The sequence below is a fragment of the Phyllostomus discolor genome, chromosome 12 (genome assembly GCF_004126475.2).
Source record: "Phyllostomus discolor isolate MPI-MPIP mPhyDis1 chromosome 12, mPhyDis1.pri.v3, whole genome shotgun sequence".
Lineage (NCBI taxonomy): Eukaryota > Metazoa > Chordata > Mammalia > Chiroptera > Phyllostomidae > Phyllostomus > Phyllostomus discolor.
Window position 1 is genome coordinate 4,124,437 of NC_040914.2, and position 26,823 is coordinate 4,151,259.

General features: G+C 62.4%; 1 protein-coding gene across 2 annotated transcripts in view; it reads left to right on the forward strand.

The window, feature by feature from the left end:
- The window catches only part of PEPD (peptidase D), a 118,521-nt gene that overhangs the window by 90,417 nt on the left and 1,281 nt on the right, over positions 1-26,823 (forward strand). For both annotated transcript variants that reach the window (XM_028530500.2, XM_036012484.1), the window contains 4 exons: positions 4,449-4,517; positions 5,710-5,787; positions 14,774-14,922; positions 23,509-23,693. In XM_028530500.2, the coding sequence (XP_028386301.1) occupies positions 4,449-4,517; positions 5,710-5,787; positions 14,774-14,922; positions 23,509-23,693 (481 nt within the window). The remainder of the gene's footprint in view (positions 1-4,448; positions 4,518-5,709; positions 5,788-14,773; positions 14,923-23,508; positions 23,694-26,823) is intronic.

Sequence of the window (26,823 nt, forward strand, 5' to 3'; positions counted from 1 at the left end):
GCCAGGAGGAGACTGCAGTGACAGCGGGGGTGGACTCCCGCCCAGGCTTCTTCACCCTCCTAGACCCTCTGCTCAGTCGAGTGGCTTCCCCCGCCCCGCCCATCTCCCTGCTCATGCGTCTGTTCTGGCCTGGCCTCAGAACCCGAGGTACACCCAGACCAGGCCTGGCAGGGGCGCCTGGCAGCGGCGGGGAGGGGGGGTGGTCTTGCAGCGAGGGGGGGCGCCTGGCAGGGGGACTGTGTGGCTGATGCGGCCCACTGCTGAGAGCCCTGGCTGGCTCCCACTTGTGCTGATGGCTCGGGACATTGCTGCCAGGGCAGCCCTTCCGCCGTGACCTGGGGCAGCCAGTGAGTGTAGGATGTCTGTCTGTCTCAGAGGCTGGAGCTGGACCGTGGGCCCAGGAAGGCTCCATGGGCTGGGTTGGCAGCCCCCGGGGAGGCCCAGTGGGGCTGCGCCTGGAGACACGGCCCCTGCAGACCTGCGACCGGAACCCGCTGCCCCCACCCCGTTAGTCATCCCCCAACTCTGGCAAATGTGCCTGCCCCTCTGTCGCAGCAGTAACTGCATTCGCCTCATTATTCGCAGCACAGACTCTTCCAGGTCACGTAAAGGTTCTCATTTATGCCTGGATGCAGAGCATTTTCTACCTGTGCTCGCTTGCAGGAATTTATATATAGGCAAGGACATTAGAAGAGTGGCCACGGGGAGGATAGCTTCAGGGACCACACAGCAGCAGGGAGTCTGTGAGGCTGGTGGCAGGGACATGGGCAGGCCCTGCCCTTCCCTCCTGCCGTGTGGAAGGGGGCGGGTTGGGGACCCATCCAGTCCCAGTGCTCCCACCCCACCTGCCTCCCGGTGGGCAGGGGGGGTGAGGCCCAGCACCACGTGTGTGCTGCACGTGAGAGTCAGGGATTGGCAGAGAGACCTGGCAGAGGGCGTCGCCGGGGTCACTGATGACCTGCCACCTGTCCTCCTGTCTGTGGTCCTCTGATACAGAGACTGCTCATTTCTAGAAGCTTTGTTTTGGTTTTTCACAAAGTCTGCCTGATCTCTTCTCACACTGTAAGTTTAGGCGGTAATGACTTCCTGTGTATGTACAGTCTGCATCTGAGGGTTCTGTTACCACAAGTTCTTGGGAGTCTCAGCCTCCTACCTGCTGTGTCTGACAGCTCTTGTGAAGTGCATTCAGACTGTGAGTTCATCTTCAGTGTGTGCATGTATGTGCATTCATGTATGTACATGCGGCTGTGTATGCATGTGTGTATTGTGATATACACATGCGCACATTTATGCATGTGTCTGTATGCACACGTGTCATGTACACGTATGCTTGTGTGTCTGTTGTGTGTATATGTGTGCACACACATGCATTTATGTGTGCATGTGTCTGCGTGTGTGTTTGTGTGCGCAAGTGTGCACGTGGGCATTTATGTTTGTCATGTGTCTGTGCATGTGTTGATGTGCACTTGTGTATACAAGTGTGTGCATTTGTGCATGTACATGTGTCTATGTGTGTGTTATGTGCACAAGTGTGTGTGCATTTGTGTGTCATGTGTCTGTGTGCGCAGGCATGTGCTGTGTACATTTATGTGTGTGCGTGTGTCTGTGTGCATGTGTGTTGCATGCACATGCGTGCACAAGTGTGTGCATGTGTGCAGATCCTGGCTGGCCTGGGTTGAGGGTGCAGTGGCCACGATGGCTTTTGTGTCTGCCCCTGTCAGGTGCTCCAGGTGTCACCAGTCAGGGACCAAGATTTTTGTTAATTTCCTGGCTTGGGGGTGTCCAAACCATGCAGGTAGTTCACACTTGAACTGGAACCCCATGGAAGTCAAACCCATGCTATGAAATCTGAGAAAATGTTCTTTATTCCTCCCAGAGCCCAGACAAGCTTCCTGATTGTCTCCTTTGATGCTTGTGAATGCTCTCCCAAATCTACACGTTTGCTGAGGGTGCACCCCTGCCCAGTCCCTGACTTTATGTGGGGGTGGGGCTCTGTTCTAGTCCCCTACCTCTCGTGTGCCCAGGGTCTTGTTGCTGTCCCCACATGGCAGTGAAAGCCAAGGCCGTGGGTTCCCAGGACTGCCAGCCCCTCTTCCCTTCCGGCCTCACTTTTCCTGTCCTGTGAACACTGCTCCCTCCGTTTTAGGCAGCACCTCCAGGCATTGGAGGTGGGGGTTCCGGTCACATGCTCTGCCGTCGTGTCATCGTGGCTCGGTTTGGCTGTAGGCTGTGTCAGTCAGTGGTTAGGCCTCTCTGGTGTGCCAGAGTTCACTTCTGTTCTGGCTCGGCTTACCATATTTTCTGTAGAAGTCTGGAGGGGTCTCTATTCTGTGTCCTTCTGTTGCCTCCCTGTGGGGACCGGGCGGCTCTGCAGCTGGTCGGTGCTCATGACGGCCTGCCGAGCCCTGACCAAGCTCTGTGGGGCCTCGTGTCCAGCGTGTGGGTGGATCCAGTTTGGAGCATCCACTCCTCACTCCTCACCCCTAACCCCTTGAGAATCAGAAAGGCATCAGACTCATGTCTTTCCACAGACCCCCGAGCCACGTGCTGCACCTGCCCCAGAACTTGGCACCTTCGGGTGTCCACAGCCAAGGCCCCAGGGGGAGGGTCTGCTTAGCCGTTGAGCAGCAACTGTGGGCCCATTGCATCCCCCGCTGCTGCCACCAGAAACCAGTCTGTCCCCATGTCAGGTCAGAGAAGTTCACTTCAAAGCAAAGCTGGGTGCCGAAGTGCGCGTGGAAGAACCTCAGGCCCTGTAGCTGGGGTGGGCTTGCAGCACGGGGTGCCGCTCCTGTGTTCTCAGCTCTTCCCCGGGCGTGAGGGGCTGTCTGTGTGGCCAACGGAGTCGGGCTGTGCCCTTCATTCGGGCTTCAGGCAGCTGTGCGTCTCACGCTTGGTGCCTTCTTCTGGAAGGGAAGCAGTGGAGGCTGCTGCTGCGCAGTGGAGTGGTGCAGGCTGCTGAGCCTGACTGTGGGAGGGACCAGCCCCGCCCTGTTTCCTTGGGCTGCCCTTGGCCTTGAGCTCCGCTGCGCAGCCCTCTGAGGCCTGCTTCTGTCTTAGCTCCTCTCAAAGCTGAGGAGCACCGCAGCTCCCCGGCACGCCCAGCGTCTGCCACTCAGTATGCTTGCTGTGTGCTGCGTGGGCAGGGAGCAGAGGCCAGGGAGATGTGGGTGCTGAGCCTGTGCCGCTCCAGGGCATGGGAGGGTGGGGGTGGCGGGGGGCGGGGGGTCAGCTCCATGGAGGAACGTGCTGGACTGTGGCCCTCTCCTGGCCATGACAGGTCTTGCCGCCCCCGTGGCCTCTGGGACTCAGGCTGGAGTTCACGGCAGCCACCAGAGTGCTCCTGTTGGGACGGGGAGCACGTGGCTCTCTCACCTTCCTGGCAGTTCCTGGAGTCCTTTCTGTTAAGGGAGCATCTCATGTGCGCATACCCAGTTATCCCGAGGTTCATAGGCAACTCTGAAAGCTGATGGAACTGCTCCCAACTAACAACTGCTTAATACCCAGTGATAACAATTACATGTAACTTCCGTTTGCAGTACCTGGAAGATGGGACTCCTCTGCACAGGCGTTCTCCGAAACAGGCCTAGAAAGTGCAGAGCAGAATCACCACTTAATGTGCTCACAGGGGGCCTTGCTTTTCTGGAGATGGGGCCACAGCACAGTCCTGTGACTGGCCCCTGCCTTGGTAGGGGGTGGGCAGGGCAGGGCCACCTAGACCTGTTTCTCAGCCAGGGCCACCGGGAGGGCAGGGCCTGAGCTGCCCCCAGGCCTCAGGAGGGGCAAGGACAGCCCACCTCCCTGGCTGGGCTCTGCAGAGGCCCAGGATGAAACAAGCCCCACCCCCACATCCTGGGGCAGGGTGGGTGGAGGGGTGGCATCCTAGCCTCTCCCAGGCCCCGCCTCCCTCCACCTCCCTGAGACTGCCCTGCCCCTGCCCAGCTCCAGCTGCAGGCCCCTCACCCCCATCCTCCAGGCCAGCGCCCAGTGGTTCCCGCTGCCTTTTCTCTGCACTCTTCCCTGGGGTCAGGCCCAGGGCCCCAGGTGAGTCCAGCTCAGGGGCTGGGAGAGCTTTTGTGCTCCTCCCTGGCTGGGTGTCCAACCCCTTGTTGTGAGGTGAGATGTGGCCACTGGGTGTGGGTGTCCCGAGACACCCCCTCCAGCCCTGCAGACGCTGTGGCCCTGCATTGGTTCATTTCCCACAGGGCCAGGGCTGGCCTCCCGGCGGGCTGGGCAGCTGGGCAGTGCACAGTGCTGCAGGTGGCAAGCTCCCCTGGCCCTGTGCCCCCGCTCTGACTGCTGTGCGTCTGTCTGTGGTCTGTGGCTGCCCAGGCTTCAGCTGCAAGCCTCGCAGACCCACACTGGAGGGCTCAAGCAAGCTCAGGCCTCGCAGGGCGCGTGCTGGCCACGGGCCTCCGTCGCCCTGACGTGTCTCCCCTCTCCTGCAGCCTCTTCGAACACTACTGCTACTCCCGGGGTGGCATGCGCCACAGCTCCTATACCTGCATCTGCGGCAGGTGAGTGGGCCTCCTGGCCACGTGGGGTGACCATGGAGGGAGGTTGGGAGGCAGTAGGGGGTCCCACCGTTCCCTAGCTTAGACGTGCCTTCTCACCCCCATGTCCACACCAGTGTCCACCTAAGCTTCTCCTCCTAAGGCCCCAGGAGCTGAGGCTGCCACTGCCTGCCCTGGCTGCTGCTGTGCGGGAGGGCGCCTGGCTGCCACTGGCCGCCACTGGCGGCCACCCCGCTCTTCACCCCTCCCACACGGCTGTCTGCCTGGCGGGGGCGGGGGGGGGGGCAGTGGCGGTGGGTCAGGCTGTGTGCACTGTGTGCAGTGCGGATGGAAGACACTGTGTGTGTGTGTGTGTGTGTGTGTGAGAGAGAGAGAGAGAGAGAGAGAGTCTCAGTGTAGGTGTGCCTTTGAGGGGCGTGTCTTGGCTGTGGGTGGCCTCCTCACCCCCTGGGCTCTCCCATCTCATCTCCCCATGCTGTGCCCTCCGGACAGACGGCCAGGCCCTGCTCAGCCAGGACCGAGCCGGCGGTGTGCACGCCTTCGGCCCGTGAATAATGCATGTGAGCATTTCGTTCCTTGGAAGTGTTCTCTGGTAGATAGAGAGAAAAATCATTATTTCTACTTTTATGATTCCTGAAACTCCCGAACAGGGCCATAAATATTACACCCAGGTGAGCCTTTTTTTCACTTGGACAGACTTAAAAGTCCTTTTTTCTTAAAGGACCCGCTCATGAGGAAATCTCCCTTGAGCAGAGGAGTGAAGAGCCACTGGCACCCCATCTGTGTCCCCCCAGTGGGACCCCCCCGGGAACCCCACCCCAGCCCAGGCCCCTTCCAGGAAAGGAGGGCTCCTGGGCCCCTCCCAGACCCACGAACCCTCGCTTCCAGTCTGTTCTCCTCATGCGCTGCTCACGTCAGAACCGCACTCCTGGCCCCAGCTGCCTGCCTGGGCAGCATCCACCAGGAAGCCCTGCAGGAGGGCCCCCCGAGCTGAGAGGCTGCCCACCAGCGTGTGGCTGTGGGTGATGGGGCCACCGTGCCCCACGGCCCCTCCTCAGGCTGTAGGCCTGACCCAGCCACCCCCGGGCCTCTGTGTCAGGGAGCGGAGTACTGCCTATAGGGCAGGGGGCTGGGGTGCCAGCCCCTGGGGCTGGTGGGTGAGGATGAGCTGCTGACCTCCCTCCACACTCCGCAGCGGTGAGAACTCAGCGGTACTGCACTACGGACACGCCGGGGCCCCCAACAACCGGACCATCCAGGACGGAGACATGTGGTGAGTGCGGCCAGCCGAGCTGCCCCTGCCCAGGCTCTGCCATAGCCGAGCGGGGCCATAGTAGACCCAACCTCGAGAGTGACTCACTGGGGCCCCTTGGGTCCACCCTGAGAGGGCTGACCACAGCAAGGCCATGGTCCTTCCACAGGCACTGGCCTGCATGGTGCCTGGGCTCCAGGAGCCAGGGAGCGCTGAGACAGGGGCAGGGACCAGAAACCGCGGGGTTGGGCTGATCCTGTGGGACCGTGGGCTCCCTGAAGAGGGCCTGAGCCATCTGCCAGCCCCTGCCTCTGTCCCCTGCATTTAGCACCCACCACAGTTACCCCTCTGTCTCGGTGCCAGGAGGGCAGGCCCCTCAGCCTGGAGCGCAGAGGACCCTCTGGGGAGCCCCCCCGCCCTGAAACCTGCTGGCCCAGCGGCAGGGCCTCTCAGCATCAGCAGCGTTAGCTCGGGAGGTCAGAGGTGGTGCTTCACCCCCAAGGCTGTTCGGGTGCATCTTCTGAGCACAGTTTGCTGTGCTCCCAGCTCCCCATGGAGCCACGATGAAAAAGGCAGGGTGGGCCCTGCGGCTCCAAACCCCGGTGCACCATCCCCTGTTGGTGGACTCTGGGGTCCTGCCTGTGGACGCCCGGCCTGTAGAACTCAGGCTAGGCCTAGGCCCCACCCTGCTGGGCCTGCACGCTGGGCTTTTCGAGGGGTCTGTGAGCGCCTCACTGACCTGGACGGGCCCCCGCTCCGTCCTCTTCACCACCCGGTCATCAGGCAGGGCCGGTCCAGGCTGCCTGAGGCTACTGAGAGCTGCCCAGAGGCCACAGCTGCACAGGCCGGCCCTGTCTGGCCGTCAGACATGGCGCTGAGGGCACGGGCGCACAGACGAGGGAGGGCCGGGGTGCGGTGTGCTCAGTGCCCCACCCGGAGGGAACGTCATTGCCTTCCCCCCCTATTGCCCCGGCACCTGAGTGAGGCTCCGCACGCCGCCTTCCTGGCGGAGCTGGTGTGGATTTTCACAGCCTGCTCCCACGGAGCGGGTATCTCACCTGCTCCCCTTGCCACGTGCCGGCGAGGTCCCAGAGACACAGAAGGGTGCCAGTCCAAGTGCAGGGCCGAGGGATTTGGGGGAGGCTTGGCTGCCTCAGACTTGCCTCAGCTGGAGACTAAGGGATCAGAGCGGCCGTCCCTGCCCTCTGGGCCGAGGCTGAGTGCTGTTGTCCCCGAGGAGAGATTGCTGGCCTCTTCAAGGCCTCTGATTGTTGCAGCATTTCCTGATGTTCTTTGACTCTGTGGCCCATTCTGGCTGGGAGGACAGGACATGGGAAGCCAGTCCCCAGGCAGAGTCCCAGCTGTCCAGGGACAGCTCTGGCCCACTAGGGGGCCCCAGTGCAGGCCCCTCGGCTGTGAAGGACTCTCCCCTGTGGGCTCGGCGCTCCCCAGAGGAGGTGGCTGCCTCCCCACTCCCGTCTTTCTGCCCAGGGAGGGCCCTCCCCCCATGAGAGACCAGTCCCCACTCCGTTCCTGGGTGACCAGGGCACAGTGGCCATCAGGACTCCACCTGGCTCAAGTGCTGTGGCCTCAGCCCTCCCGGCAGCACTGACACCTGCGTCCCCCCCCGTCCCCCCCCCGCCCTCCGGTCACAGCTTTAGAGACAAGTGATCCAAGGAATTCCTTGGATGTTAATGCTGAGCCCAAATTGGTGATTTTATTTTTCTAGTGCCAACTTTGAAATGTAGCCAGTAGAATAATTATGAGTTTATTATAGTCAATTTATTACGCAGGATTTAGAACAACATGTTTTGTTGATTGCTGCTCCTGCCAGATTGCTGGTGGCATTTATAAGCCATTGTTTTATTGAAATTGATCTGCCGAGCACCCACTGCATTTGGTAAATAATAAATAACTCTGTTATCCCAACATAAAAGCCACGGCACTTCATCATAAGGCACGAAACCAAAGCATGAGCCTAGTGCAGAATGCTCCCTGAAGCTGAGTCTCCCAGGGCAGTGGCGCTTGGCATCTCAGGTCCTTGATGTCTGGTGGAAACACCCCCGAGGTATTTTAACATTCCATCCATGGGGCTGTTTGGGGGCAGCGCTGGCCCAGGAGCATCGGACTCCACTGGAGAAGGTGGGAAGTGTGTGCTGAGTGCGGCCAGCCTTTTGCTCTCCCCAGAGTCTTAGATGCTCCCTTCCCCTCCACCCCCGCCCCTGCACACACAGGGAACCTGCGAGAGGCGGGGCTGTGTGAGGATGAGCAAAGAGGCCCCCCAGTGCCAGTCCCTGCCTTCCCCAGCTGCGTGGCTGTCCCTCGGCCCCAGCTTCTCTCTCAGTCACTGGGGGTGACATCGCATGTAGCCCCAGGAAGATTCAGTGATAACAGGGCAAAAATGCTGAGCCTGGAGCCGGCACAGCATGAGCCTAGGCGGGTGCGAGCTGCAACACAGGGGCCGTCTCCCCCCAGAGCCAGCAGGCTGGGCCCCTCCTGCTTGTGCTCCTGCAGCTGGTTCCAAGACAGGCTGCAGGTGAGGGCCACCAAGACAGGTTGCAGGCCAGGCCCAGTTTATTCACAGGGAGCTCTCGAGTCACATGGCCTGCCTGTTCTGTGTCCTCAGCCCCCAGTTGTCCCCCGGGTGTGTGCCAGGGGGAGCCAGAGGCGGGCCGGGCCTACCTCCATGCCTCTGTCCTTTCAGTACCAGGCGCTGGGCCTTGGTCTCTGTCAGCCTCACTCAGCACCCTAAGAATTGGGGCCTGTGGAGCTGAGGAGAGCATTTCGAGGCACACTGCTCACACCGTGTCAGGTCCTTATCATCCTGACCCTGGTTGTCCTCTGAGCCCTCAAGCCCTTGCCCAGTCCTCCTGGAACAGTCTGGGCTTTGGAGAGAGCCCCCAGTGTGGGTGGAGGTATCAAGAACTGACATGCTGCCCAAGAGCCACCAGGGGGCGCCATTGTCCTTGTTTAAATACACTGGGAGGCAGTGTACCTAGAAAAGCCCATTCTTGTGCTGAATTTGGGGGTCTGAGGCCAACCTGTGGCACTCCCTGCTTCTCCTGCGCCCATCAGCAGGCTCACCCTGTGGGGAGAGGTGGGGAAGGGTCCAAGGTGTGCCCCCAGTGGGCTCTGATTTGGAAAACAGCTGGGACACCTCTCCTTACCTGCTACATCCTTTATTTTCCACCATCTGGTCATGTGACAGGAGGAGTGGTTCCAGGGGTAGGATGTCCTGTGGTCCCTCTCAGAACCTTCCAGAGTACCATTCTAAAGATTTCCCACACCTGGGTTGCCCCACTTGCTGGCAGGATATGGCTGGTGGGTAGAGAACCAGACCTCCCAGCACTGGCCAGAAGAGGGCAGCACTGTGTCAGGATGTGTGGGCTGGGCCTCCTCCCTGCAGGCCTCGATCTTCTGTGTCCTGGGCAAGGTAGGGGTGTAGCCAGCCCAGTTAGGGGAACAGAACTGTCCCAGTCCCACACTCAGCAGCCAGACAGTGTCAGCTTCCCTCTCCAGCCCTGTCGTGGGGCTAGGGCCCCATCTGTCCCCTTGCCCTGATAATGTTCAGCCTGAAGTGCTGACCAGCTAAGGTGGGGACACAGCTCACCTCCACCAAAGCCCCAGTTCTCTTCGCCCAGACAAGTAAGGGCCCCCAGTTTCCTCCCAGGGAAGCCTTTGAAGACGCCTGAGCCCTGGCTGGCGTGAAGGTGGTACGCTGCCGATCCCACTGGTGGGGTCTCCCCTGAGCCCAGGTGGCATCAGAGCCCTCCTCTGCCCCAGTCACCCCAGAGCTGCCGCGTCCTTTCCTCCTGCAGATGAGGGGGCCTGGCCAGTGCAGGCTCCTTCCCTGCCTGGCCACCTTCTTCCTGCTCACAGCACCTACACCACGTGGCTCCTCCCTGCCCTTTCTCTCAAGTGAGTTCCCTGTTATTTCCACAGCTCGTATGTGGACTGGATGTTAGTTTGAGCTGCTCTCGAAGGTCACCCTCATCTTGCCCCCTGTCTATGGGCAGCAGCTTGTGTCTCTGTCACAGACATCCACACCCCTGTACACTGTGGGTGCCACCGCTCACCCAGCACCCCAAGGCATCTCTGGGCTCCCATGGGCTATGATGGGACGATGCTGCTTGCTTGTGGCTGCTCAGTCTGATGTCTGGCGTCCACGCACCATGGCCGGCAGAGATGGGAAGATGGGCCCAGGGCTCCTCCCCAGCTGGTGTAGGGGCTGGGATGGGGGACCTCTTGAGTCCCACTTTCCCAGTGCTTGACACCTCAGTGGGCGCTGGGGGACAAGTGTCACCCCCAGGGCTTGCGCCCTGAGGCCAGGCCCCTCCTCCCTGCTGTTTCCTTAGAGAAATGCCTGGCTGCCACCAGCCAGCCCCATCCTGGGGATTTCATGGTTTTAAGGATGTGCCCAGTCCTTGGGGCCAGGCCCTAGTCAGCCGTGCATCCAGCCTCGTGGCCGTGGCCATGAGTGCTCTGTCTAGTGAGAAGCTCTGTTCTTGCATGCACATGCACCCAGATTGCAACCAGACACCCTGACCGTGTGTTCTCTCTCCACCCTTGTGACTTGTTTATGTTTCTTACCCCCACCCCACTCAGTTGACTCTACAACCCGCAGTTTGAAAGCACCGGTCCAGACAGCCTGGGTGCCTGCAGACATCATGGGGCACTGCGGCATACGCTGTGCGCGTGACGCCGACTCACTCTTCCCCCTCAGAGGCTGCTGCCCGGATGCCAGCCCTTGCCCCACTGTGCTGTGGTTTCAGCAAGCCCTGGGGGCGGGTGGCCGCTGGGCCCCGCCCACACATCGGGCCAGGTGTCATGCAGTGTCCTTCCCGGGGACTTGGCCCCATGCCGCTGCTCTGCTCCACCCACGTTACTTGTAGTGCAGTCACAGCAGTTCTGTGCGGGCACTCAGGAGGCCCCCAGCACAGGCCTGCTCTTAGGCCTGTGTGCTCTTGTGCCACCACGCACGCTGGGACTGCTGGCTGTGGGAGCTGGCGCTTGACTTTCCCATCTGTCCAGCCCCTCAGGGACAGCTGTTGCATGGCTGGGTTGGGGAGCAGGGGTGCCCAGAAGGCACCGGGGAGAGGCCTGCTTTGGTGGGTCAGCCCGTGGCACTGAGGGAACCTCCAGGGCTCCTAGTGAGGTTCTTTGCCCCGCTGGCTGCACCCAGAGCTGGGCCCTCACGGAGAGTCAGGCTGGGAGCAGGCAGCTGGCTCAGGGGCCTCATCCAGAGGGTCTGCCCAGGCAGCACGTGAGCCGGGAAGTGACTGGTCCTCCTTCCTTTCTGTCTCACGCCAGCCTCTGAAGGGAAGCGAGGGTTTCCTCCCACTCAGAAATCCCCTGGCCTGGCCCACACATAGACAGGGCGGCTGCACGCTGGGGTCTGAGACGAGCCCTCTGTGGGGCCCGGGCCATGTGCTTGTGCGCGGGCACTTGTGCACCACCAGTCTTGGGGGGAGGCCACAGCTCGGGGGGGATTGAAGGGAAACTATGAACTTCAGTGCAAAGTAGTCCTTGAATAAGCACTGTAGCATTTTCCCCAACTGTTCCCAAGCCCATCACTGGCCAAACCATCCTGTAGGCTTTCTGCCTGTGGGCTGGCTGGGCCCTGCGCTGGGACCGAGGGAGCCGAGGGGCCTGGGGAGGGTCTGGGTGGGCCAGTGGTGGCAGGTAGCCCGGGCATGAGGCTGCCCGGGAGGAGCCAAGGGAAGACAGAACCTCTCATCCCAGCCAGAAATAGAAGCAGATGAACACATGTGAGGAAAGAGAGGCCAGCATATTGCTTGGAGATGTGTAATATCTCCCCAGATGTCTTAGATTATCACAAGCATTCACTCAGCCAAAGATGGTAGGGTTCCTAGTGGTGTCCCCGGGGGGGGGGGGGGGGGGGGGGGTGCGAGTTCTCGGTGGAGCCAAAGTGTGGCTGAGCTCCCGCTGTCCGCTGCTCTCGGAGGACGGGGAGTGCGCATGAGGGGGCTGGAGGGAGCTGATTTACAGAAGAGATGGCTTCTGTCCCTGGATTCCAGCGTGGCCTGAATCTGAATAACTGATGTGTGTAGGAACTCTGTGGGGGATTAAAAAAACCCTGAAAGATAGGGAACTGAGAGCACGAAAATAGCCTCCAGCCCCGTGCCTGAGCGTCGGCAGGGCAGGACGGAGCCGCGGGCTGGTGCTGCACTTCCTGCTCCAGAAAGCGGATGGTTTTAAGACAGAAAGTGCAGCCGGAGTCGTCTAGAATCTCAGTGGTGCAGCCAGGCTGGCCGAGGAACTCCGGGCCTCCGCCACCCCACGCTCTCTGAGTTTTTGAGGAGCGTTTGGAGAACTTGGCCGTCTCGTCTGCCTGGGGAAGAGTCTCGTTTTTACTGTCCCAGATGCCTCCAGCATTTGGTGCGCTCCAGTGGGCTTCCTGACTTTTCAAATAGTGCAATTTCTGTTTTTCTTTGAGATCAGCACCATCCAATACATGTTTCTGTCTGGGGCAGCGCTACTGTGGGTCACCTTCTGATATGGGGGTCCCCGGCCTCTGTGTCCCCCACGCTGCTGCCCACTCTGTGTGCTCAGGCCATTCCTGGGTGTTCCGAACAGGTGAGCCATGAACCGTTTCCTTCGCTGCCTCTGGGGAGCCCAAATGGAAACGCCCTGCTCCCCGGGGCCGCTGGCCCGTGACCCCACGCAGCACCACTCCCCACGGCTGCCTGCACGCCGGTGCCCAGAGGACACAAAGCTGCAGCATTGCTGCTGTGCCCATTTTACAGGTGGAAAAACCGAGGCTCTGAAGGCCAAGTGCTGGAGCCAGGACAGGAGAGCCCATCTCTGTCTGGTCTCTGAGCTGCTGACCCCTGACCTCAGAGCCTCAGCTTCCCTGTGGTTGTGAGGTAAGATCTGCCTACCACCCGGCCAGCCCTGGGGGACAGTGCCTGGCAAGAGGAACCTGCGCACAGCTGTTGGCCCCAGCTCCTGCTGCATCTGCAGCCTCCCAGGGAGCAGGCACCTCTCCTGGGCGCGTCTGCACACGGCCTCTTGTTTTATCATCCCTCACTCTCCAGCTCCCACACCGGGCTCAGGGTGGGTCGCCTCAAGTGAGGCCCAGGTTCCCCCGTCGGCCCAGCCCAGGCAGGGTGCCCTCGAGTCTGTGACTTTGACCCAACACAAAGTTCTCCTGCTGTGCTGGTGGGGGCACTCCCCCTGCCCTCTGCGAGTCACCTGAGGGTCGCACCTGAGGGTTGTCTGAGCCGTGTGCACTGCTGGCCCCGCCCCTGGGGAGCTGCAGTCGGAAAAGGACAGGAGAGTAAACAGTGCCCAGCTGGGAACCTTGGATTCCAGCAAAACATCCAGGGAACTGAGCATTCGCGTTTGTCCTTTAAAAGCCTGTTCTGGTGCTCCCTGCCACGCCTGACCCCTTGTCCCACCAGCAAGTTTGGAGACCCCAACTGGGTGCTGTGGGATAGGGGCCCCCAAAGGCACAGGCCGCTCTGGAATGCCATTAGAACCCAGGTTTGGGTGAGAGGCCCCCGCAGTGGGGGGTGTGACTCGGCCTGGGAGCGGCCGAGTCAGAGCGGCCGGAAGTCGCGTGACTGCAGAGTGACCCCCACGGGAGTCAGAGCATGGTCCCCACTGGTCGCAGAGGGCAGCCCCCACTGCCTTGGCTCCACCTGGATCTGGGGTGGCCCTGAAGATGCAGGAAGGATCTGGGGCCTGAGGCCAGACCAGTGTCCCTCAGCTGGTCCATCACCACCAGCATCAGGACTCGGCCGTGACCTCGTGAAGGGGCTGAGGGGCTGCCAAGTCCCCGCTCTGTGCCTGCTGTTGAGGCAGCGTGCCTCCTCAAGCACTCGGGTGGGGCAGGGCGGGAGGGGCGCTCAGTCTGTGCACCCCACTCCCCCACCCAGAGCCCCAGGCAGCCTGGCCACCCAGTGGGAGCCATGCCTGGACCCCGAAGCCCTTGTGTGCCCCTGCCCGTCCCACCATGGGGGGTGCGAGGGCGCGGGGCGGGGGGGGACAGGGGAGGAGGTTCTGTGCGCGAGACCGGGCAGCAAGAGCGTGGCGGTGCAGCTCAGCCCACTTCCGGCCTCGCTGCGCCAGGGCCCGTCCCGGGGTGTCCAGAGGGCAGGTCAGCTGGGCCTGCCCTCCTGACTCCGCAGGGCTGCCTGTCTGTCCCAGCACTGACCCGCCTCCACTGCTGGCTCGAGGCTGTCTGTCTGTCAGCCCCGGGCCTCGTCTGTCCTCCCACTCTCCACTGCCTCGTCTGGGCCTGCTGGTCCCACTCTGCCACCGGGGGACGCTGGGCTCCGGGCAGCCCCAAGGGCAGTGTGCAGCTGGCCTGGCCCCAGAGAAGCCCTGCTGGACATGAGGGCAGTCCTTTGCAATGTCCTCCCTGCCCCTCCGTTAGGCCCTGCAGGCACATCTGTCCCATCCCAGCAGGGAGGGCTGCTTTCTGCCGGTCAGGGGGACGCCAGAGCGGCAGCAGAGGCACTGGCTGGGGTTCACTCAGATGCTGGTTCCTGCGGGAGGCATGTGGCGCGTCCGTCCTGATGCCCCCACCCAGTCCCACGTACGTTGCCTTGTGGCGATAGCCGTGCCCCATGCTGGAAGCAGGGCAGTGCTGGGAGGGCCTGTGGGAGCGCTCACCTGGAGGCTTCGGTAGCAGAGGGCATCTGGGGACATCTCTGTCCCTCCCTCCCTCTCCGAGTGAGTCCCCGTGGCCCAGCACCCAGTGGCCCAGCCAGTGGAGGCCAGGGGTGTGAGTGCAGAGTCGGCCCCACTGCCCCCAGCCTTCCCTGCTCTGGGGTCAGAGGTCTCCTGGCATGGCCCAGGGCTCCTGTGGACACCAGTGTGGGGGCCCCAGCTCTGCGGAACCAGTCCCATAGTGAGACGGCCTCAGTTCCCCGACGGGCCCAGGATCCCACAGGCTGCCCGTGTGCACCGAGTGGGAGGAGAGTGGGGCTGGGGTGTCCCCCCGCGCCCCCCACTGGCCTCATGCGCCTTCTCCCCGCAGCCTGTTTGACATGGGCGGCGAGTATTACTGCTTCTCTTCTGACATCACGTGCTCCTTTCCCGCCAACGGCAAGTTCACAGACGATCAGAGGGCCATCTACGAGGCCGTGCTGCGGAGCTCCCGCGCCGTCATGAGCGCCATGAAGCCAGGTGAGGGCAGGGCTGGTGGCTTGTGGGGTGCCCAGCAAGGGGGTTCCGGGCAGCAGCCGGCACGCCTGGCCGGCCCGTCCTCAGCTGTGGCCGGTGCCTCAGAGCAGCGGGCCCCACACTTTGCCACTAGAATTTCTCCCGCCTCGCGTGCTTGGCCAGTGCGACTGGATGGTGTCAGGTCCCAGAGTCACTCACTCCTGGAAGAGGGGGCTGGCTGCCCAGTAGGGGCAGCGCTGGGAATCCTCGAGCTCAGCCCAAGGTCGCCCCATGCCCCAGCTGACCTCCACCTGTACGTCTCCTGTCTGCACCTGTCTGTCTGCACCGGCCGCCAGGATGCCACGTGTCCCCAGCTTTGCCGTGGAGCAGAGTTCACTGCAGGCAGGGTTTGGTCAGCTCGGCCCCCCGGCCCCTGGTGGGACATGGCAGGCCCTCCTGCTCGGGAGCAGCAGCCGCGGCTGGTCTGAGGGGGGCTGCAGCCTCTGCTCCCCACCCCCTGAACACAGCAGCAGTGTTCGGGGGTGGGGAGCAGAGGCCGCAAGGCCATCTGGGGTCTTGGCCATGGCAGGTCCTGAAGGCCGGACTCTGAGTTCACACTAAATTGAGGGGGACCGTGGCGCTTATATTTGCATCCCTCTGAGGAGACTTTATTTTAAAAATGAAAGAGAAGAAAAGATCCCTAGCCCCTGAGTGTAAAAGCCCCTAATGTGGCCTCTTGCAGGCCCAGAACCCCATGACTCGGCCTGTGGCTGAGCAGCCCCAGGGGCCCCCCCGCACAGTTGTTGGGATGGGTCACAGCCAAGGGCTGCTCTTGAGGCCTCTCAGCAACTGTCATTTTCCGAGGAGGCGCATTGTGGACAGGATGGCCCCTGTCCAGCCCTGAGGGCCCCCGCCAGAGGCTGGGGAGCCAGGGGGAGGGGGCTGCTGAGGGGCGCCAGGCCCCTCTCCGCTCCCTCACTCTTCCAGCGGGAACGAAGCCTGGCCCTCAGATGAGCCCTGGTGGGGAGCTCAGAGACACCCCAAAGGGAGACCAGGAAAACCGAGGAGTCCGCTTCCGTGGGGGACAGTGGCGGTGGGACTCGCCTGGCTCAGCAGCTGAGGCTACTTGTCTGTCTGGGGAGCAGCAGCCCCCCTCTAAGTAGCGGTCTGCACGGGTCACCACGTGGTAACTCCAGGATGGACTGTCGCGTGAGGCCAAGGGCAGCATGGGGTGGCCAGGGCCCCCTTTCTGGTAAAAGGAAGGCGGCAGTGAGAAACGGACTCACGTGTGCTTCTGAGTCCTTGGAGGGGTCACGGGACTGACCCTCGGGGCAGGGGCTTGGGGAGGAGGGCCTCTGCTCACTGTGACCTTTTCATACTCCGACCTTTAAACCCGGCCTCTGTGACACAGTCACCCCAAGGGCATGTCTCTCCTCTCCACACCCTTTCTTCCCCAGGGATGAGCACGTTTTGTTCTGTTTTGAGTAACGTCACTCATTTAAATAAGTATTCAGGTACAGCAAGCGAAAGGGTGTGGCTGGAGACCGTGGGTTGTGGTGTACGGCTCCCAGGAGGGCCCTGGACCGGACGTGGCCCTGAGCCGGGCACAGCCCCGAGGGCGTCAGGGTCCCCCTGCACCTCCACGCTGTGCCACCTCAAAGCTGCACCTGCAGCACTGTCACCACACAGGCTGAGCAACCACATCAGCTGTCCTGCCACACAGGCTGCTGTGCACGTAGATGCCCCGGAGGCCCAGGCTCCAGGCCGGAAGGAGCTGGGCTCTGCCACCCGAAAGGCCTGGGAGGGGGCTGGAGCCCACCCTGAGTGCCAGGACCCCCTGCACCCACACCCCATCATAGGCCCCTTGAGGAGCACGGGGGCAGGCCTGCCTGGATCCGAGCCCACCGCCGGCCACAGTGCAGAGGGAGGGGGGCTGCCTACCACCCTTCACACTGGGGACGGCGGGGCCAGCGGAGTGAGGCCTGGGCATAATGGCTGTTGGGGGAGCCGCTTGGTAAGATTCTAGGCAGACAGGGCCTTGGAAGGACAGTGTCCGAGCCTCTGGCACTGCCTAGTCTTCGCCTGGTGCTGAGACAGGGGTGGTGGCCAAGGCCTGGATGACCCTACCTGCCCCCTGCCCCCTGCACAAGAAAGCCAGCGGGAGGACCTGAGTGGCATCTCTGCAGCTGGTGTGCTGGCTCAGTCAGCCAACAGGCAGGCCAGTGCTCAGGGCCCTGCTTGCTACTGAGAAAGGCCTGGTGCCCAGTCCTGTGGGGCTGCCCGGCTACACCACTCTCAGGGTGGGCACAAGGCGCCAGGCCCAGCCAAGCTGGTCTCCGCAGACTGTGGGGCGGCCCCCCCAGCACACTGTGGGACACAGACTGGGCCTGCGCCAGGGCCTCAGTTTCCCCACAGTACCCCCGACCTTTACCACAGGTACGACAAGCTTGCTGCTGGTTCCCAAGGGCTGAGCCTGGCTCCGCTGAGGTCGCATGCAGTGAAGGCCCTGCAGGGAGGGTTCTGCAGCCACAGAGCTGCTCTCAGATGGGGGCAGTTTGCCTCCGCATAGCAGTCAGGAGGCCACGGCCAGGCCAGCCCTGTGCCCTGTCCCAGCGGAAATGCCCTGGTTTGTGGGTTCAGCTCCTAGGCCAGGACAAATACCCACTGAGGCTGCACAGTTGCTTCCCACCACCTTCCAGGGAGGAGTGTGTGCAGACAGCCGGGTCCCAGCAAGATGCCCAGAGGAGAGGCAGAGATGGGCGACCACAGCACACTTGGACCCTGGGACATGGCCCCAGGGGGTGAGGATGGCGGGCCTCAGCCCTTGGTCCTGGAGTCCAAGGCGGGGCTTCCTGCTCGGCCAGAGAAGGAGGGCTGAGCTGACTTACGGGGCCCCATGAGGGTGGGCAGGGGTGAGCCAGGCAGCTCCGGCATCTACCTGGGAATATCATCAATGCCAGCCCTCCAGGAGGGGGTCCGGACCCCCCAGGCTATATGCTGGCTTCTGGTTGGTGAAATCAAAGCTCTCTGTGGCTTCTGTGTCAGGGCGTGTGGCTTTCCTGTGCAGAGCACGCTGTGTCCTTGGGCACAAAAGTGTGCTGAAGGGACCCCTGGCCCTCATGCAGGGAGGAGGCGGGGGTGGCCCACCTCAGGGCTGTTCTGCAGACTCAGTTTCTCTGGTCACTTTGGAGCACTGAGGTCCCCTCTAGGCACCCAGTTCTCCTGCAGCCTCACCTCCCACTTCCCAGGACCCGGTGCTCCTCCCTCCCTCTTCTTCCTTGCTCACCACCCACCCTGGTCGCCCTGGCCTGGGCTGCAGGGCCCCACCCCCCAGCCCCTACACTGGTGGTGCAGGCTGCGCACTGGGCTCGGGGCCCCTTGCTGTCTGCAGAAGCAGTTGTGTCTCAGTCTGCTCGAGGGCATGAGCAGCCATCATCGTTCTCTGCACAGTCTGTGCGGTTGTCTGCAGCTGCTGCCAGCTCCCGGCTCTGCCCCTGGTATCAGGATTCTAGCCACGTACGTGGTGGGGCAATGCCAGCATGAAGTTGGGGCTCTCCCCGGTGGGGCATGCCTCCCCCCTGAGTGGGTCAGACAACAGGAGAGGCTGCTATTAGAGCCTCAGCGACCAGCTAGGAGAAGGGCGCCCATGTGGCCTGCGGTTAGGGTGTCTCTGTGGACTCTGCTGCCCTCCATGGGGCAGGGGCAGGGGCAGGGGCTGGACTCCCCTTGGGCCTCTCCTCAGAGATGGCAAAGAACGCAGGGGTAAGCTGAGAGAGACAGGGACAGCACTCCACCCCAGCCACAGGTGCCCTCTGTGGCAGGAGCCAGGGCCCAGAGGGCTCTTTGGGCTCTGTCACCCCTCTGGCCTCAGAGGGCCCCCTGCTGGCTACAGGACAGTGGGGGAGTTCCCGCCCTCCCTGGCCTCATTTACTCCTGCGGGCACTCTGCCAGGGTGCTTGTGTGGTGGGGGGAAGGACCTCAAGGACACTGAGCAAAGCAGCCATGCTCAACACAGCATCCCAGCGCCTGCAGCTTGGGCGCACACGGCCCAAGGGCGTGTGGGTCCCCGGACATCCTAGCAGCAGACAGGGATCTGAGGCGGGGTGGGCTGAAGACCCTCAGTCCTGCGCCAGCTTGGCCTGCCAGGCAGCTCCCTGCAGCCCCCAGGGTCTGCCACGGGACCCCTGCCCTGAGCCTTCCCTCCTGCACCCCCAGGGCCTGGCGACATATCGTCCCTGGAGGGCTGTTGTCTTCGGATGAAGTGAGCTCTTTGTCTGGACGTGGCTGTGAGGATGCAGCTGGGGGGCGGTGTGGGGGGAGGTCTTCCACTGCCTCCTCTGCTTGGCTCGGGCCTCAGAGCCCCCAGGCTGTCACACTCTGGGCAGGAGGCCCCGAGGCTGTGATGGATGTGGCCAGGGCTCTGAGAGCTGCCCCAGGCAGCAGGCCCAGCAGGCTCCCAGCCCACCACGGCAGGGTGTGGCCTGAGGGGACCAGGTGGGCACAGAAGACCAGCTGGTGACCTGGCGCTGCTCTGAATGCGTACTGGGGCCTGGGTACCTGGTTTCTGGTCCCTCGGAGCCAACAGGCAGATGATGGGGCAGAGACCCGGAAGCTACCCTGCCACCTGGGATGGGGGGCACCCCTGAATCCCAGGTCCACAAGATGGCAGCACCGGCTGAAAGAGGGCCATGAGAGAGGCTGGGGTTCCTGCCCAGGCCACGTGTGTGCCAGGCCCTGCCCTCTCAGGCTCAGAGGCTGTAACCAGGGCACAGCTCTGCCCCAACAGCACAGCAAAGGGCAGTCAGGGAGGGCCTCCTGGAGAAAGCCTCAACACAGAGGCCCACAGGAGGAATGGGAGTGAGTCTGGGAAGGCAAGACCCTTGGAGGGATGGTCCCAGTTAGGGAACCACAAAGAGAAGGCACAGGGGGGTGGGTGGGGCACCAGCTTTCAGCGCTGTTGGGCCGAGAGTAGATGAGGATGAGGCTGGAGACGGAAGCTGGGACGAGGAACTCAGGGCCCTGTCCTTGGGGCAGGGGCTGGCCCCGTCTGACCTGTGTTTTAAAGGGGTGGCCTTGGTGTCCAGGCCTTAGGCAGGATGAAGTAGGGGACGAGGCGATGCAAGGGAGGAGGAGAAGACAGCAGAGGTCCAGGAGAGGTGGGGGCCATGAGGCTTCAGGCGCAGGTGTTTCAGGAAGACAGGACAGGATGTGGTGCTGGCTGCAGGTGAGGGGCAGGGGCCAGCAGACGGCACCCAGTCTCTGCAGCGTGATCCTCAGCGTGGTGTGCCCAGCGTAAGCGGGCCTAGGGGGCTGCTGACACCTCCTTGCTGGGAGGGGCGGCCCCGAGGGCCCGGCGAGCTGCTGAGGCACACAGAACCTGGGGTCAGTGAGGGGCTTAGGTGGTGGGGGTGGCCTCCCATCTGTGCCCACCCCACACGTACAGCCCAAAGACAGCAGCCTCCACACACTTAGGGACCCTTGCCCTGGCCCTGGGTGTCGTAACCACCATCCGGGCCAGACACTGGGCCAAGTTGCCGGAGGTTTAGTCACTGTCACAGCCCTAACCACACACAGGCAGAAACTCTCACTCCCGGCCAAGAGCGCTGTGTGCAAGGCCTTCCCCGAGGGCCTGCAGGCGAGGAAGACTAGAGGCGCCGTGGGGACCGCCCGGGCCCAAACGTCCGGCCCCACGAGGGGCCACAAGGACAGGAGAGGAGCTGAGCTGCCAGCGCCAGCATGATTTATACCTGATCCCCGGCTGCTGAGGCCAGGCCGGGACCACAGCCTGCTGTGGAAGCTGGCCAGGCTGAAGGCAGGCCGCTCTGGGGGCTCTGCTCTGGCACTGGGAGGAGGCCCTTGCCGGAGACAGACAGAGTTGTGCTGGGGTTGGGGCATCAACTACCACACAGCACACCCTTCCTCGGTCCCAGGGGCCGGCCTGCGGGGCTTGCAGAGCTGCTTGGGGCTCTTTTAGAACCGGAGCCTCTGGCAGGAGCAGATTTAGGCAGATGCTCGCTGCGCACCCTCCCCTGCACCCAGCACTCACTCTGCCAGGCCCCAGGGGGTGCGTGTGTCGGGGGTGCGGAGGGGACACTGCTCTCCTGGGGGACACGTGAGAAACAGGGAGGCAGACCTGTCTAGGGGACTAAGTGCAAGGAAGGAAGTCACTGGGATAGCGGAGGGAGGCGAGGTCTCCAGGGTGGGCTGACTTTTATGCTGTGTCCGCAAGGATGAGAAGACACAGGCCAGGGAGAGTCTGCAGAGGGTCTGAGGCATGAAGACCTTAGTGTCTGGAACACTGCTCCTTCTGGAACAGAGGTGGCCAGGCACGGGGCAAAGTACAGGCCCCGCCCTCTCAGGGCTCAGAGGCTGTAACCAGGGCACAGCTGTGTCCTGATAGCACAGGATGGGGCAGTCAGGGAGGGCTTCCTGGAGAAAGCCTCAACACAGAGGCCCACAGGAGGAATGGGAATGAGTCTGGGAAGGTAGGTCCCTTGGAGGGGTGGGGCTGATCTGTCTCGGAGAAGAGCAGTGGCCCGAGGTCGAGGCAGACTCAGCTGGTGGCCCCTGAGTGAGTGCAGTGAGCAACAGTGAACCTGGGGGCTGGCTGGCCAGACGTGATGGGTGAAGGGTGGCTTGCGGCAGTCTCCAGGGCACACAGACCCGGTCTCCTGGGAGACGCTTCTGCAGCCAGCCCCCAGGGCAGCGCTGTGGCCGTGTCTGACCAGGGGGGGGCCTCCAGGGCTCACAGAGGTGAAGGCTGGTCCCAGTCACACAGTGAGGAGCAGCCGAGTTCAGATCTAGTGTCCTGGGCCTCCATGTCAGGACGCCATGCCGTCAGGGGAAAGCTCCCCACCCACGCTCCACCCTGGGGTGCAGACTGGGCTCTCCCTGCACACTGCTGTGGCTGTAGCCAGACCCCACCCTCACCCCCACCTCAGCCCCTCATAGGCTGAGGCAGGTAGAATGGGCAAGGCTTGCCCTTAGAGACAGAGGCTCTCTGTCTCCAGGGGTAGGCCCTGGTGTCCTCCACCCTGGGTCTCTCTGTGCCTCGGGCCACCAGCTGGCCACTGCTCTGTGAACTGTCCAGGGTGCAGCCCCACCCACCTGCTCAGAGCCTGGATCCTGGGGACCCAAGAGGTTGGACCAGCCCTGCTCCTTCAGCCCACCCAAGACCCCAGCTCAGACCCCTCTGTCTCCAGCAGGGGAGGAGCCCCCATCTGGGGGGCCGGCGCCCAGCTAAGAGGTGACAGCCTGCGTCCCAGGGTGGGCTCTCATCTCTCTTTCCCCTTAAGCTCATCATCTGCCCTCTGCCGGCCACAGAGGTTCAGAGCCCTGAGCCCAGACCCTGGTGCCTCAGCTCTGGCCAGTGCAGGGCCCAGCAAGGCCCTGCCCAGAGTCCTAGCGCTGCCCCCTTGTAGCAGTGACCGACAGTGGTGGCCCATGTGGAGGGCAGGGTATAATGGGGAGGCCCCTGGGAGCTGGGGTTGCCACCCACATGGATGGGGCTGGACAGACCAGGGCTGGCCACATTCTGTAGCCAGAGCACATTATCGGGGTGCAGGCCCCACCCTATGTGCCTGGCCCTGCATGTCCTAGGGTCACTGGCCTTGGCAGACACTGCCCTGCCCCATGCTCAGTCTTTGTAGGGTGGAGCAAGGAACTTCGCTGGTCTAGGTCCTGCCTAGTGCTTCCGCTGCATGTTGAGTGCCCTTGAGCAAAGCTGAAGGTGGGGCTCCATGGAGTCCGTGGGCAGGGCTGGTATGCCCTGGGGATAGCCAAGGGTCTTTGAGGATGGCTCTCCAAGAGCCCTAGGCTACAGCCCCCAAAGGCCCCCTGGGGGACAAGGCAGGACAGAATTGCAGAGTCCCACAGGGCCTGCTCACCCCAACTCAGTGTCCTTCACAGTGACCTTTGCCTCAGAAATATGGGGTACAGATGGGCCTGATTAGCAACCTGGGGCCTGGGTGCCTGTGCTGCCACAACAGTGGTCACCCAGGGCTTGTAGAGGCAGAGCCACAGACCCTGCCAGCCAGCCCTTGAGGTGGTGCCAGCTGCACCTTCACCCCAGAAACCATTGCTCCCCTGCAGTGGCTCCCAGAGTGATTCAGCTACATTTGGGGGAGTGTAGGATCACCCCTCTCCTCTGCTCTTTCCCTGGCCCCAAGCCTGAGGCACTTAGGCAGTTTTGGGGCCTGAGCTTTGCCTGGGGTTTCCTGAAGCTGTCCCACATCCACTGTCAGGGACATTCATGCTCTCCTTCTGGTGCCCGAGGGTCTGGCCAAGATCCCACGGCCCCAGGAGCACGCATTGGCAGGGGGGCAGACACAGCACAGGGTGGGGAGCACACCTGGGCTAGGCCCCTGGCCGTGGGTGACAGAAGCCTCCCTCTGAGGGCACAGTAGGGAGGAAGGGGCTCCAGGTCCAGAGCTGCGGCTGGGAGAGCCCTGCACAGAGGGCCACCCTGGGCTTCATCATCCTCGCCGCCCCCTCCTCCAACCTCCTGCCTCAGCCAGTGTGAGGGCTTTGTGTCCTGCGAACCTCACCCTGGGGAGCCCTGGCCAGGCTGCCAGGGTCCACAGCTCACTGCAGCCTTTTTCTGAGCCACAGGCGTTTGGTGGCCGGACATGCACCGCTTGGCTGACCGCATCCACCTGGAGGAGCTGGCCCGCATTGGCATCCTGAATGGCAGCGTGGACGCCATGGTCCAGGCCCATCTGGGAGCCGTGTTCATGCCGCACGGACTCGGTCACTTCCTGGGCATCGATGTGCACGACGTGGGAGGCTACCCAGAGGTCAGTGTGGACACGCCAGCCCCAGTGGCCTGCCTTTGCACTGTCACTGAGCCTGGAACTCCCCAGGGTGGGTTAGGGCTCTGGGAGACGGCTGGAGTGTGGTGACGAGCCGGGCAGGAACAGAGTGGACTCCCAGCGAGGCCCACTGCTCCCCCTCCCCTTACACCTAGCGGTTGGTCCTGGCCCAGGCTGCTGCCATGGTGCCCCCAACCCCCAAAGGCCCTGGTCAAGGCAGGGGAGGCTCTGTGAGCACGCCGCCTCCAGTGTGTGCGATGGGCACACTGCACAGTGAGCCCCATGCAGTGCACTGGGTGTGGCCTTTCCTGGAGGCTGGTAGGTGGTCAGTGTGCAGTGCATGGGGTGCCCTCAGGACAGTGGGAACCCAGGACCTGGGTCTCTGCGATGGGGTGTGACATTGTGCTGGCCATGCCCTCCTGCCTCTGGCTTCATCTGGGTAAAGCTCCACCAGCTGGTGGCTGGCTCTGGTCTCTCCCGAGACTAGCTAAGCCCAGTGCCCTCACAAGCCAGCAGCGGAACCCTTGCTCTTCCCTGGGGCAGCTTCTGTCCGCACCTGCCCCCACCACGCCCTGCCCCTGGGCCAGCATGCCCCCATGGCCTCTCCATCTCCTTGGCAGGGGAGGGAGGCTTGTGTGGGTGTCTCCAGCTAGGCTTTCCCCTCCACCACCTACCAACAGATCCTTGAGAAGACCACCCAGAGGGCCTTCTGGAGGCCCTGCCCGGCAGCCCTGCCCGGCAGGTGGCTGCAGCCTCTCGGCCGGTGGGTGGTGATGAACCTGGCCTTGCCACCTGGCCCGGTGCCCACAGTGCAGGGGCTGATTGTGCAATCAGTGCACGCCCTGGGGCCCACCAGCCAGTTAGCCAAGACAGGCTTGGCCTGTTGGCTGCAGGGTATTTTGAAAGCACTAAGAATGACTTGGGGTGGGGGGGAGGGAGTTGCTCAAGAGAAGCATTATTATTCAATTATTTTTTTCCTCAAGTGTAAACAGTTAAATTTAGAGAAACAAAATCAGTTTTAATTTCCTAATTTCTATCCATCACACTGTGTACAGGGAGCCAAGAGCGGGGCCTTCCAGACATTGTTAACTGAGGTTCATTATTCATTAGTCGCCAAAGCCCTTTTTTTCCACCAGAGAAAATTGGCAGCAAACTGTTTTCATCTTTTCCAGTAAGCAGCCCTTTGTGCTCAGTCTATTCTTTTGACAGATAAACATTGTGGAAAAAATATGGCTTTTCCTATAAAAGTCATTTGTTTTATTTCAGGCCTGCAGGCACATCTGGGTCTCCTCTGCCCAGAGCCCAGTAAAAGCCGATCGAGGCCTGTCAAGCCCTCTGCCTAGGTGGAAGCCGGCAGAGGCCAGCGCCCCTACCCCCACCCCCAACAAGGCCGGAGTCCCCGGGGCCCTCGGGGCTGGGGCTCAGCCTCTCCCGAGTGGGAGCTGCCCTGCACTCGGCCTAGCCCCATCCTTCTCCAAGCCCTGCCCTGGCTGTCCTTGGAGGCCATCCCCCGTGGGCAGGCTCCTGAGCAGGAATTCTCTGGAGGGGCAGAGGTTGGTGGACTGCGACAGGCACATCCTGCTCTGCGTCCCCGGGGACCCTGCCATCCCCCTCTCCTCACCTGAACATGTCCAGAAGGCAGCCTGTCTATGCAAGCTTGAGCAAACCACCCTGTGCACATCCATGAAACAGCAAAACGTGGGCCCATAGCAACTGAGGGGAACTGGGGGCGTGACCTTGTCAGGTCTCAGCTTCCGCCAGGCCCCCAGCTTTGGCAACCTTGGAGTGAGAACAGGGGGACAGGCACTTAGGGGTAGCATGAAGGTGAGGTTCAGGAAGGTGGAGCCCAGGGCAGGCACAGACTTCAGAGGGCAGGGGCAAGAGAGGCTGGAGCAGGAGCCCTGGACTCCTAGCTCTGACACGCAGCTTCTGGGCAGGAGCTGGCTCCCATCCCTCAGTCCCCAGCACTGGAGCACAGGGGCTGCCATCCCAGACTGGACCCCTCCACAATTCCACCCTCCCGACTCAGCCCCTCCCGCCAAAGCGGAATGGGGCTGTGTACCACACCAACCAGGTTTCTGAGCCCACAGCAGGACCCACAGGGTCACAGTGCCCCGGTGTTCCTTCACCACCTCCATCCCAGCATGGCTCACGCCAGGTGGTCGGAGGGGCTGTGGATGCCCGCTCCCATGGGTGCCCCGCTGTCCCCACCCTCACGAAGTAACGGCCACAGCCTCCCCTGCCATGCGCAGCCATGGAGGCTGAGCCAGCCTGTTTCAGTTACCTTACATGAACCACTAATTGAAGTCTGATGTTTTTGGCCCCCAAACAGTCAGAAACGACAGCTCTGTCTCCAGCAGCCGGGCTTTCAGGGGATTGCTGCGAGCAGGGTAGGGCCGGCTCCGAGCCTGAGCAGAAAGCTTGCTGCCCACTCACTCGCAGGCCTTGGCCGAGGGCTGGATGTGTGCCTTAGGGGCCTGGGGAAGATGGAAATTTCTGCGAGCATCCCAGGCACCACCTGCCTTCACAGCCCAGGCAGCGCTGTCAGCTACACCCATGTGAGGACAGGCCCAAGCTGGGTGTGCACTTGCAGGGGAGGGGGTGCTTCTGCCGGAAGCAGCTGCCACTGCTGCTCAGTCCTCAAGGGCTGGGCGCTGTTGTCCAGGCTCAGCTGGAGGGCACAGAGCATACTTGGAGTATGCGTGCATTTCTGCAAATACTCGCCGGAGCTGGTGCTGGTAGGCCCATCCTGATGAGAGTACCTCCTGAAAAGCCACATGAAAACCTGGGACTTGGCCTGGGGGCGCCAGGCTCAGCACTTCTGGGGCTGGTTTCCACTTGAGATGCCTGGAAGAGATGCAGCCGGCAGCCTCAGCCTCCTTAAGAGCTTTTTTGGCCACACAGCCTTGGCTTCTAACTGCTCCCCTGGCAAGGGGAAGGCCCAGGTGAGGGCAGCTGGACACCCAGCCAGCCCCCTGGGCAGCTTGCCCTGTGTGTGTGCATGTGGTGTCCACAGGGCTCCTGCAGGCCATTTTGAGGGTAACAGGGGCAGGGACACTAAAAATCTGGTGGTATGTGCTGAGAAGAGGGCCTTTTCTGCAGTGCCTGTGGCATA